Source organism: Gopherus evgoodei, unplaced genomic scaffold (assembly GCF_007399415.2).
Source record: "Gopherus evgoodei ecotype Sinaloan lineage unplaced genomic scaffold, rGopEvg1_v1.p scaffold_35_arrow_ctg1, whole genome shotgun sequence".
Lineage (NCBI taxonomy): Eukaryota > Metazoa > Chordata > Testudines > Testudinidae > Gopherus > Gopherus evgoodei.
In genome coordinates this window covers 5,615,280-5,626,884 of record NW_022060027.1, presented here as the reverse complement: position 1 = coordinate 5,626,884, position 11,605 = coordinate 5,615,280, and the positions used below count along the sequence as shown (strand labels likewise).

At 67.6% G+C, this 11,605-nt stretch overlaps 2 protein-coding genes across 2 annotated transcripts in view; both read right to left on the bottom strand.

Moving 5' to 3' along the window:
* Positions 1–94, bottom strand: part of MYBPC2 (myosin binding protein C, fast type) — a 26,228-nt gene extending 26,134 nt beyond the window's left edge. The window contains exon 1 of the mRNA XM_030545027.1: positions 73–94. Coding sequence (XP_030400887.1) covers positions 73–94 — 22 coding nt within the window. The remainder of the gene's footprint in view (positions 1–72) is intronic.
* Positions 95–2,185: 2,091 nt separating this feature from the next.
* SPIB (Spi-B transcription factor) lies at positions 2,186–10,753 on the bottom strand. Its single transcript, XM_030545165.1, has 6 exons — positions 10,670–10,753; positions 8,864–8,891; positions 7,339–7,426; positions 6,290–6,486; positions 5,670–5,829; positions 2,186–2,632 (listed from the first exon to the last, which is right to left on the bottom strand). Exons 1-6 carry the CDS (start codon positions 10,690–10,692, stop codon positions 2,325–2,327), a joined length of 804 nt encoding a protein of 267 aa, XP_030401025.1. The 5' UTR covers positions 10,693–10,753; the 3' UTR covers positions 2,186–2,324.
* Positions 10,754–11,605: the final 852 nt, after the last annotated feature.

The following is an 11,605-nucleotide window of genomic DNA, read 5'->3' as shown; positions in this document are numbered from 1 at the left end:
CACCTGTGTATTCAGGGTCAGTGCCCCCAACACCCCGCTGTGTGGGTTGTGGGGGGCACACGGGCAGCTTACCGGCTTGCTTAGGCTCAGGCATGGCTGCAGCCCTGTCTGCGTGGCCCGGGTGACGCCGTCTCCCCAGAGAGCGCCCGGCCAGGGGCCTTTAAAGCAGGGGGGGCCCCTCTGGGATGGGGGGGGCAGCCAAGGAGCTGTCACCTGACCCCAGGCCCCCGGCCAAATTCCTGATCCCTGCCATCAACTGCTTTAAATCCAGGCTTGGCCTTGGGAGAAACAGCCGGGCAGGGGGATGGAGCCTGGGGGCAGCAGGGACGTGGGGTGATCGGGGGGGGGGCAGGACTAGAACACGCCAGATACACCCCCACCTCCAAGTCACCATGCTAGGGGGGAGGGAATGGGGTCCAGGGTCTGTCCCCACTGGGGGGCGCCAGCTCCCACCTGGGCCCCAGGGCAGGGACTGGCTGGCTCAGGGGGGCAGGGAATGGGGCAGGGGCCTGTCCCCTCTGGGGGGCGCCGGCTCCCACCCGGCCCCAGGTTGCAGTACCCAGGGTGGCAGGCTGGGGTCCGACCATCCCCTGGGCGCCCCCCTCCCCGCTCCAGGCGCTGAAGCCCGTGAAACCCGAGCCGAGCGCCACGTCCCTTCATCCGTCAGCGCCGGGATCAAGGGCCCAGGCCAGGCCCGCGAGCTGGTAATTCCAAGGCACCTCGGCCATCTGCTGCCTAATCCCCGGGCTGGGGGCCAGGATACGCCGCATGCCGCAGGGCAGGGGGGGTCCTTGTGTACCCAGCCCCCATGCCCCACCCCAGAGCCAGCCGCGGCTCAGCACCGGGCGAGGGTCCCCATACACCCAGCCCCTGTGCCCCACCCCAGAGCCAGCCGCATCCCAGCACCGGGCAAGGGGTCCCCGTACACCCAGCCCCCACACCCCGCCCCAGAGCCAGCCGCATCCCAGCACCGGGCAAGGGGTCCCCGTACACCCAGCCCCCGCACCCCACCCCAGAGCCAGCCGCATCCCAGCACCGGGCAAGGGGTCCCCGTACACCCAGCCCCTGCACTCCATCCCAGAGCCAGCCGCATCCCAGCACCGGGCAAGGGGTCCCAGTACACCCAGCCCCCGCACCCCGCCCCAGAGCCAGCCGCACCCCAGCGCCAGGTGAGGGGTCCCCCATACTCAGCCCCTGTGCCCCACCCCAGAGCCAGCTGCATCCCAGTGCCAGGCGAGGGGTCCCCCATACCCAGCCCCCACGCTCCACCCCAGAGCGAGCCACGGCTCAGCACTCGCCCAGGGGTCCCTTCCCCATCCCAGGGATTCAGATGAGCCCCCCTGGGTACGGGAGGGAATGGGGGGTGGTGTCCACCAAGGGCTGGACCGCCCCCTGTGGACCGACAGGAGATGGGGTGGGCACTAGTCAGTCCCTGCTGGGGGTCAGACCTTGGAGGTCTCCTGCAGCTTAGGGCCATGGGGGGGGGGAGCTCCAGGTCAGGGTCCCGGGGGGGGGGCAGAGCATCACAGCAGGATCCTCACTCCTTGGGGAGCTGGGGGCTCTGCTGGGAGGGGCAAGAAGGGACCCCAGAGCTTCCCCACACCCTCCCTGTGGGGATCCAGGAGCAAGGCTGTTAATCCTGCCACCCATATGCACCCAGCCCAGCCCCACAGGGAATAGCAACCGTCTTTTCCTTTCCCAGCCATGCCCCAGCGGTCGTGTCCCCCAGACCCCACTCCCCTCCCAGAGCCGGGGAGAGGACCCAGGAGTCCTGGCTCCGAGCCCCCACCTTCTCGAACACACTAACCCCCCCTTCCCCACCTAGGAATTTTAAATATACAATTGCAGGAGAACAAGTCTATTTTTCACAAGATTTTATTAGGAATTTACAAAATTATACAGACTCGATCGCTTAAAAAAAAAAAAGACCTGATTTTATACAAACTCTGAGGTGCCCGTGTGGAATATTAAATATACACCCGACTCTCTGTATTCACCCCCCCAGGGGCCGAATCCCCGCAGAGAGAATTTAAAATGAGCTCTGGCCAGAGACAGGGAGACAACCCAGGAGTCCTGCCTCCCAGCCCCCACTCTAATCCATTAGGCCCCACTCCCCTCCCAGAGCCAGGGAGAGAACCCAGGTGTCCTGGATCCCAGCCCCCCCTGCTCTAACCACTAGCCCCCACTCCCCTCCCGGAGCCGGAGATGGAACCCAGGCGTCCTGGCGCCTGGGGAGAGCTCTGTGGGGCGGCTTTGGGGGTGGAGGGGCAGTCCGTTCCCAGCGCCCCCCCCCAGTGCACTGTCCAGTCCCGCCGCCCGGGGCCCTACGAGGGGGCGTTGGTGCCCGGCTGCCCCAGCAGGGCCTGGCCGAACTGGTAGGTTAACTTCTTCTTGACCTTGCGGATCTCGCCCGTCTTGCCGTAGTTGCGCAGGGCCCGGGCCATCTTCTGGTAGGTCATGGCCTTGCGGTTCCCCTTCTGCTGCCCCCAGCGATGGGCCAGCAGCTCCTTGTGCTTGGAGGAGAACTGGAAGACGCCGGCCTCGCGCTCCACCCACCACACGCACTCCCGCATGGCGCCGCGCCGCAGCAGGTCCAGCAGGAACTGGTAGAGCCGCAGCTTCCGCCGGGAGCCTGCGGGGGCCACGGCGTCAAGGAGGGGCCGGGGTGGGGCCGCGGCCACGGGGGGGCGGGGACGTGCCCACAGGCGGGGGGACGGGACGGGGACGTGCCCACAGGCTGGGGAGCGGGGGGACGTGCCCACAGGCTGGGGAGCGGGGGGGCGGGGACGTGCCCACAGGCGGGAGGGACGGGACGGGGACGTGCCCACAGGCTGGGGAGCGGGGGGAGGTGCCCACAGGCAGGGGGACGGGACGGGGACGTGCCCACAGGCTGGGGAGCAGGGGGGACGTGCCCACAGGCTGGGGAGCAGGGGGGCGGGGACGTGCCCACAGGCGGGGGGAGGGGACGGGGATGTGCCCACAGGCTGGGGAGCGGGGGGACGTGCCCACAGGCAGGGGGACGGGACGGGGACGTGCCCACAGGCTGGGGGACGGGACGGGGACGTGCCCACAGGATGGGGGGGGCGGGGACGTGCCTACAGGTGGGGGAGCAGGGGGGCGGGGACATGCCCACAGGCAGGGGGACGGGGCGGGGACGTGCCCACAGGCGGGGGAGCGGGGGGGCGGGGACGTGCCCACAGGCGGGGGAGCGGGGGGGCGGGGACGTGCCCACAGGCTGGGGAGCGGGGGGACGTGCCTACAGGCTGGGGGGACGGGATGGGGACATGCCCACAGGCTGGGGAGCGGGGGGGACGTGCCCACAGGCGGGGGGACGGGACGGGGACGTGCCCACCGGCTGGGGAGCGGGACAGGGACGTGCCCACAGGCTGGGGAGCGGGACAGGGACGTGCCCACAGGCTGGGGAGCGGGGGGGTGGGGACGTGCCCACAGGCTGGGGGACGGGACGGGGACGTGCCCACAGGATAGGGGGACGGGATGGGGGGATGTGCCCACAGGACAGGGGAGCGGCGGAGGGGCGGGGACGTGCCCAGGTGCTGGGGGCAGGGGGACTGGGACGTGCCCAAGGGCTGGGGGTCTGGGACATGCCCAGGTGCTGGGGGCAGGGGGACGGGGATGTGCCCAAGGGCTCGGGGACCGGGACGTGCCCACAGGCTGGGGAGCGGGGGGACGTGCCCACAGGCTGGGGGGGAAGGGACGGGGACGTGCCCACAGGATGGGGAGCGGGGGGGTGGGGACGTGCCCACAGGATAGGGGGACGGGATGGGGGGACGTGCCCACAGGAAGGGGAGCGGGGGGAGGCGGGGACGTGCCCAGGTGCTGGGAGCAGGGGGACGGGGATGTGCCCAAGGGCTCGGGGACCGGGACGTGTCTATGGGCCAGGAGGGATGGGATGGGCTCGTGTCTATGTGGTGGGGGACACATGTCTAGGGGCCAGGAGAGGTGGGACAGGGACATGCCCACGGGCTGTGGGGGGCAGATGAGGTCATGTCCACGTGCTGGGGGTGGGACAGGGTCGTGTTTATGTGCTGGAGGGGGGACACATGTCTAGGGGCCGGGAGAGGTGGGACAGAGACATGCCCACGGGCTGTGGGGGGCAGATGAGGTCATGTCCACGTGCTGGGGGCGGGGGGGACACAGGGTCGTGTTTATGTGCTGGGTGGGATGAGGTGGGGGCGGGGAGGATGGGGTCACATCCACATACCAGGCAGGATGTGGGGCAGGGGCAGGGGGGACGGGGGTCACATACATGTACCGGGGATGACGTGGCCGGGAGGGGACAATAGGGTCACCTCTGTGTACCGGGCGGGATGTGTGAGTGTGTGTGGATGATGGGGGTCACCTCCGTGTACCGGACGGGATGTGTGTGTGTTGGGGGGGGGAGGATGATGGGGGTCACCTCTGCGTACCGGGTGGGGTGTGTGTGTGGGGGGGGATGATGGGGGTCACCTCCGTGTACCGGACGGGATGTGTGTGTGTGTTTGTGTGTGTGTGTGTGGATGATGGGGGTCACCTCCGTGTACCGGGCGGGATGTGTGAGTGTGTGTGGATGATGGGGGTCACCTCCGTGTACCGGACGGGATGTGTGTGTGTGCGTGTGTGTGGATGATGGGGGTCACCTCCGTGTACCGGACGGGATGTGTGTGTGTGTGTGTGTGGGGATGATGGGGGTCACCTCCGCGTACCGGGCGGGGTGTGTGTGTGCGTGTGTGTGGATGATGGGGGTCACCTCCGCGTACCGGGCGGGGTGTGTGTGTGCGTGTGTGTGGATGATGGGGGTCACCTCCGTGTACCGGGCGGGGTGTGTGTGTGCGTGTGTGTGGATGATGGGGGTCACCTCCGTGTACCGGACGGGATGTGTGTGTGTGCGTGTGTGTGGATGATGGGGGTGACCTCCGTGTACCGGGCGGGGTGTGTGTGTGTTGGGGGGGGAGGATGATGGGGGTCACCTCTGCGTACCAGGCGGGGTGTGTGTGTGTTGGGGTGCGTGATGGGGGTCACCTCCGCGTACCGGGCGGGGTGTGTGTGTGCGTGTGGGGGGATGATGGGGGTCACCTCCGTGTACCGGACGGGATGTGTGTGTGTGCGTGGGGGGGGATGATGGGGGTCACCTGCGCGTACCGGGCGGGGTGTGTGTGTGTGTGGATGATGGGGGTCACCTCCGTGTACCGGACGGGATGTGTGTGTGTGCGTGTGTGTGGATGATGGGGGTCACCTCCGTGTACCGGGCGGGGTGTGTGTGTGTGGGGATGATGGGTGTCACCTCTGCGTACCAGGCGGGGTGTGTGTCTGTTGGGGGGGGTGCGTGATGGGGGTCACCTCCGCGTACCGGGCGGGGTGTGTGTGTGCATGTGGGGGGATGATGGGAGTCACCTCCGCGTACCAGGCGGGATGTGTGTGTGTGTGGGGGGGGGGTGATGGGGGTCACCTCCGTGTACCAGGTGAGACATGGGGGGGTGAGCGGGGGTCACCTCCGTGTACTGGGCAGGATGGGGGGGTGGGGGGGTACCTCCATGTACTGGGCAGGATGAGGGCGGAGGATGGGGGTCACCTCCGCATACCAGGTGAGACATGGGGGGTGACAGGGCCCTGGCCATTCCCCCACGGGCCGGGAGCTGGGCACACGGGGAACCCGCCCAGCTGGCACCTACCCGCCTCGTAGCCGGGTGACCCCTCTGCCGAGAGGTTCTCGTCTGAGTCGCTGTCGGACACCTCCAGGGCCGGGCTCTCCAGGGGGAACTCCTCATCCTCGGAGACCGGGGGGCTGGCCAGGGCACCGGACGGGGGGCAGGCCCCGTAGGGGGCACAGGGCTGCAGGGAGCAGGAGAAGGGGTTAATGGGTCCAGCACAGGGAACGTGCCTGGGGCAGCCCAGAGAAAACCTTCCCTGCCCCCCATCCCAGCCCCCCCTTCCCTGCCCCCCAATCCCAGCCCCCCCCCACACACTTCCCCCAGCCAGGATCTGTTCAATGAAGCCCGTCACATAAGGCACACAAATCTGCCACCCAGAGGACACCCCCCCCCAAACCCCGCTCTAATCACTAGACCCCACTCCCCTCCCACAGCCGGAGAGAGAACCCAGGAGTCCTGGCTCCCACTCCCCTGTTCTAACCATTAGACTCCACTCCTCGCCCAGAGCCAGGGAGAGAACCCAGGAGTCCTGGCTCCCACTCCCCTGTTCTAACCATTAGACTCCATTCCTCGCCCAGAGCCAGGGAGAGAACCCAGGAGTCCTGGCTCCCAGCCCCCCTGCCCCAGGCAGTGCCCCTCACCTGGGCACCGTAGTTGTCCGGTGGGAGGTGGCTCTGCCCCGGTGGCGCCCCCTCCAGGCTGTAGACGGTCTCCAGCGAGAGCTGCGGGTAGAGGCCCTGCGTGTAGGAGACCTGGACGTTCTGCAGTGGGGCCAGCTGCCCTGAATCGAAGGCCTCGTAGCCAAGATCCTGTAGCTCCAGCCAGTTCACAACAGGATCTGCCAAGCAAGAGGGTTGGGGGACAGCATGAGAAAGGGAGAGAACCCAGGATTCCTGGCTCCAGCCCCTCCTGCTCTAACCACTAGACCCCACTCCCCTCCCAGAGCTGGGGAGAGAACCCAGGATTCCTGGCTCCAGCCCCTCCTGCTCTAACCACTAGACCCCACTCCCCTCCCAGAGCTGGGGAGAGAACCCAGGAGTCCTGGCTCCAGCCCCTCCTGCTCTAACCACTAGACCCCACACCCCTCCCAGAGCTGGGGAGAGAACCCAGAAGTCCTGGCTCCAGCCCCTCCTACTCTAACCACTAGACCCCACACCCCTCCCAGAGCTGGGGAGAGACCCAGGAGTCCTGGCTCCAGCCCCTCCTACTCTAACCACTAGACCCCACACCCCTCCCAGAGCTGGGGAGAGAACCCAGGAGTCCTGGCTCCAGCCCCTCCTGCTCTAACCACTAGACCCCCCCCCCCCGAGCTGGGGAGAGAACCCAGGAGTCCTGGCTCCCAGCCCCCCCTGCTCTACCCACTAGATCCCACTCCCCTCCCAGAGCAGGAGAGACAACCCAGGCGTCCGGCGCCCAGGTGTGGGGGGTGCGGGGGGGCAGGAAGCCCAGAGAAAGGCCCTTTGTGCCCCTGGGGCCTGCGGGGCTGGAAATACGCAAAACCCCGAGCCAGGTAATTTGCATGATGCGTGGACCCGCCCCTTCCCCTCCCCTCCTGGGGGGAGCCGTGACGTCACGGGGGAATCCCTGAGGCCCTGCCCCCTCCCCGCCAGGGGGCGCTGTGACGCGCTGGGGGAAATCCGTGGCACCCCAAGGGGCAGGGTGAGCAGGTGGGAGATGGGGGGGGTCTCACCTGTGGGGCCCTCGGCGTCGATCAGGTAGTGGGGGAAGCTGGGAGTCTGTTTGCAGGAATCCAGGTCATACAAGCTGCCTTCGGGATACTGGGGAGGGGGCACAGAGTGAGAGCAACCGACCCCCCCTCCGAGTACCAGGACCCACACCCAGCCCCAACCCCGACCCACTAGGTCCCACTCCCCTCCCAGAGCCGGGGAGAGAACCCAGGAGTCCTGGCTCTCAGCCCCCCCCTGCTCTAACCACTAGACCCCACACCGCTCCCAGAACCCAGGACTCCTGGCTCTCAGCTCCCCTTGCTCTATCCACTAGGCCCCACTCCCATCCCAGAGCCAGGGAGAGAACCCAGGAGTCCTGGCTCTCAGCCCCCCCCTGCTCTAACCACTAGACCCCACACCGCTCCCAGAACCCAGGACTCCTGGCTCTCAGCTCCCCTTGCTCTATCCACTAGGCCCCACTCCCATCCCAGAGCCGGGGAGAGAACCCAGGAGTCCTGGCTCCCAGCCCCCCTGCTCTATCCACTAGGCCCCACTCCCATCCCAGAGCCGGGGAGAGAACCCAGGAGTCCTGGCTCTCAGCCCCCCCTGCTCTAACCACTAGACCCCACACCGCTCCCAGAACCCAGGAGTCCTGGCTCCCAGCCCCCCCTGCTCTATCCACTAGGCCCCACTCCCATCCCAGAGCCAGGGAAAGAACCAGGAGTCCTGACTCCCAGCCCCCCCGCTCTAACCACTAGCCCCCACTCCCCTCCCAGAACCAGGGAGAGAACCAGGGAGTCCTGGCTCCCAGCTCCCCCTGCTCTAACCACTAGCCCCCACTCCCCTCCCAGAACCAGGGAGAGAACCAGGAAGTCCTGGCTCCCAGCTCCCCCTGCTCTAACCACTCGCCCCCACTCCCCTCCCAGAACCAGGGAGAGAACCCCCATCCCCCCCTGCTCTTATCCACTAGGCCCCACTCCCATCCCAGGCCGGGAAAGCAAACCAGGAGTTCCTGACTACCCAAGCCCCCACGCTCACAACCACTAGCCCACTCCCATACCAGAACACGGACCTGAGAACCAGGAAGTCCTGGCTCCCAGCTCCCCCGTGCTCTAACACTAAGTCCCCCACTCCCCTCCCAGACCAGGGAGAGAACCAGGAAGTCCTGGCCTCCCAGCTCCTCCCTGCTCTAACCACTCGCCCCCACTCCCCTCCCAGAACCAGGGAGAGAACCAGGAAGTCCTGGCTCCCAGCTCCCCCTGCTCTAACCACTAGCCCCCAATCCCCTCCCAGAACCAGGGAGAGAACCAGGAAGTCCTGGCTCCCAGCACGCCCTCTGCCTGGACCCCTGTCCTCTCCCACAGGCCAGACAGAACCCAGGAGTCCGGAGGGGCGGGGTTTGCACCACAGACGATGTCTAAGGGGATGGGGTAGTGGGGGGGAGGGTGTCTGGGTTTTATGTAAATGAGGGGTGAAGGGAGCTGGGGGGGGCGAGCTGTGGGGCAGAGGGGGACAGAGACAGACAATTCGGGGGTGCAGGGGTCTTACCGTGTAGCCATAGTGGGACCCATCGAACCTGCGGGGACAGGGGGCAGGCAGAGGTTAAAGTGGGGGGTGAGGGTGGCACTGAACCCAGCTCCCCCCCAGCCCCATAGGGGTCCAGCCCAGCCCTCCCCCCACCCCCAGCAGGTGGGAACAGCCCCGAGCCCAGCCAGGGGGCAGAGCAGCTGCTGACAGGGCAGGGGCCTGGCGGGGGCAGCAGCCTGGCGGGGGGGGGGCAGCTGGCAGGTGGAGCCCCCCCTTCACATGCAAATGAGTCGTCTCTGTTCCACTTTCCCCAGAGAGAGGAAATATTCAAATCCCCCCCCCCCGAATTTGCATGGGGGAGAGAGAGAGAGTGAAGGAGGGGCACCTGCCACTCTGCTGGGGGGGCACACGCTTTGGTACATGGGAAAAGACCCCCCCAAAACCTTTCTGCATAGACACCCCCCAGCAGTGCCCCCCACTCTCCCTCCTCTGATTCATCCCCACACACACTTCAGCTGCAGGCCAGGGAGGGGCTGACCTGTCTTTGGGGTCAGGACACTGGGGGGGGGGAAGAGAGGCCAGCCCCATTGACTTGCCCTGTGGGGAGGGATGCACCCCCCTAGACCCCCTATCCCTGCCTGGCAGCTGCCCCCCACCCGGCCAGACACCTCCGTCCTGTCGGGGTGAGGGCCAGGTGCCACCCCCCAAATATCACACCCGTCCCCCCACCCTCCAGAGGGGATCCGGCGCCCCCCAGAGGGGACAGGCCCCATTCCCTGTCCCCCTGAGCCAGCCAGTCCCTGCCCTAGGGGTGGATGGGAGCTGGTGCCCCCCAGAGAGGACAGATCCTGTGCCCCATTCCCTGCCCCCCTGAGCCAGCCAGTCCCTGCCCTGGGGGTGGATGGGAGCTGGTGCCCCCCAGAGGGGACCGACCCTGTGCCCCATTCCCTGCCCCCCCAAGCCAGCCAGTCCCTGCCCTGGGGGTGGATGGGAGCTGGTGCCCCCCAGAGGAGACAGACCCTGTGCCCCATTCCCTGCCCCCCCAAGCCAGCCAGTCCCTGCCCTGGGGGTGGATGGGAGCTGGTGCCCCCCAGAGAGGACAGACCCTGAGCCCCATTCGCTGCCCCTCTGAGCCAGCCAGTCCCTGCCCTGGGGGTGGATGGGAGCTGGTGCCCCCCAGAGGGGACAGACCCTGTGCCCCATTCGCTGCCCCTCTGAGCCAGCCAGTCCCTGCCCTGGGGGTGGATGGGAGCTGGTGCCCCCCAGAGGGGACAGACCCTGTGCCCCATTCCCTGCCCCTCTGAGCCAGCCAGTCCCTGCCCTGGGGGTGGATGGGAGCTGGTGCCCCCCAGAGAGGACAGACCCTGTGCCCCATTCCCTGCCCCCCTGAGCCAGCCAGTCCCTGCCCTGGGGGTGGATGGGAGCTGGTGCCCCCCAGAGGAGACAGACCCTGTGTCCCATTCCCTGCCCCCCGCAAGCCAGCCAGTCCCTGCCCTGGGGGTGGATGGGAGCTGGTGCCCCCCAGAGGAGACAGACCCTGTGTCCCATTCCCTGCCCCCCCCAAGCCAGCCAGTCCCTGCCCTGGGGGTGGATGGGAGCTGGTGCCCCCCAGAGGAGACAGACCCTGTGCCCCATTCCCTGCCCCCCCAAGCCAGCCAGTCCCTGCCCTGGGGGTGGATGGGAGCTGGTGCCCCCCAGAGGAGACAGACCCTGTGCCCCATTCCCTGCCCCCCCAAGCCAGCCAGTCCCTGCCCTGGGGGTGGATGGGAGCTGGTGCCCCCTAGGGTGGAGACACCCCGTGCCCCACTCTGCCCTCCACACACTTACTGTGCTGATTCAAATGCGAGCATCCTCGGGGCTGGGGGGATTTGTGCGCGCCTGGGGGGGGATCAGGGCGTCTCTGCTCTGGCCAGCGGCTGCGACTCAGTTTTATTTGGCACGGAGGGGGGGTGGCCGACGGGGGGGGGGGTGAGCTCACTGTAGAAATCCCCCAGGGGGCGGGGCTGAGCCTTGCACAATCAGACACTTGTGCCAGGAAAGAGAGACACGGACCGACGTGAGGGGGAGGGCATGGGAATGGGACCAGTTCCTCCCCCCGTGGCCATGGGATGGGGGGGGCAAAGCCTGGAGGGGGTCCATGCAGAGGGGCAGCCCAGTTCCCTGCTGCTGGCCCGTGCCCCCCACCCAACACCCCACAATCCTACCCCCTCAGGCAGGAGGCTGTTCACCAGGGCCCCCCTGATTCCTGCCCATCGCGGAGTGCAGGAAGAGGAAACTCCAGCCCATGGGGCTAGGGCGGGATCCACGCAGGTCACGCTGCCCCCCAAGACTGGCCTGGCCCCCCCTTGCAGGACTTGGGGGGTTCACACCCCCACTTCCAGCTCTGGGGACTGGGGGTGGGGTGACACCAGGATGTGGGATTCTCCTTCACTTCCTGTCCCAAATGGCTGTGTAACCAGCCCCCGCACCCCACTGCAGAGCAGGGGGGGGTCGCATCCCAGCGCTGGGTGAGGTGTCCCATATCCCCAGCCCCCACGTCCCACCCCAGAGGGGCTCGGCGAGGGGTCCCCCTGTAACCAGCCCCACCCCCACCCCAGAGGTGGCTGCACCTCCCATGAGCTCAGCCCCCCTCGTGAGCCCACGTGAATCACTTGCGAAAGGAGCTTTTATCGGCTGCCCCTTATCTCCCCCAACCTCACGCTGCAGCCGGCATGTGGGGGGGCTGCTGCGGGGTACGGGGGGTGAGCCCAGTACTGCAGCCTG

What these genes read in the sequence shown, in the direction of transcription:
- SPIB (XM_030545165.1), bottom strand. Translation starts at nt 10,692, where the DNA reads ATGCTCGCATTTGAATCAGCACA. An exon ending in CGGACAACTACGGTGCCCAG is followed by an intron (nt 5,830 to 6,289) that starts GTGAGGGGCACT and finishes TGCTCCCTGCAG; the next exon opens with CCCTGTGCCCCCTACGGGGC. An exon ending in GTCACCCGGCTACGAGGCGG is followed by an intron (nt 2,633 to 5,669) that starts GTAGGTGCCAGC and finishes TGGCCCCCGCAG; the next exon opens with GCTCCCGGCGGAAGCTGCGG.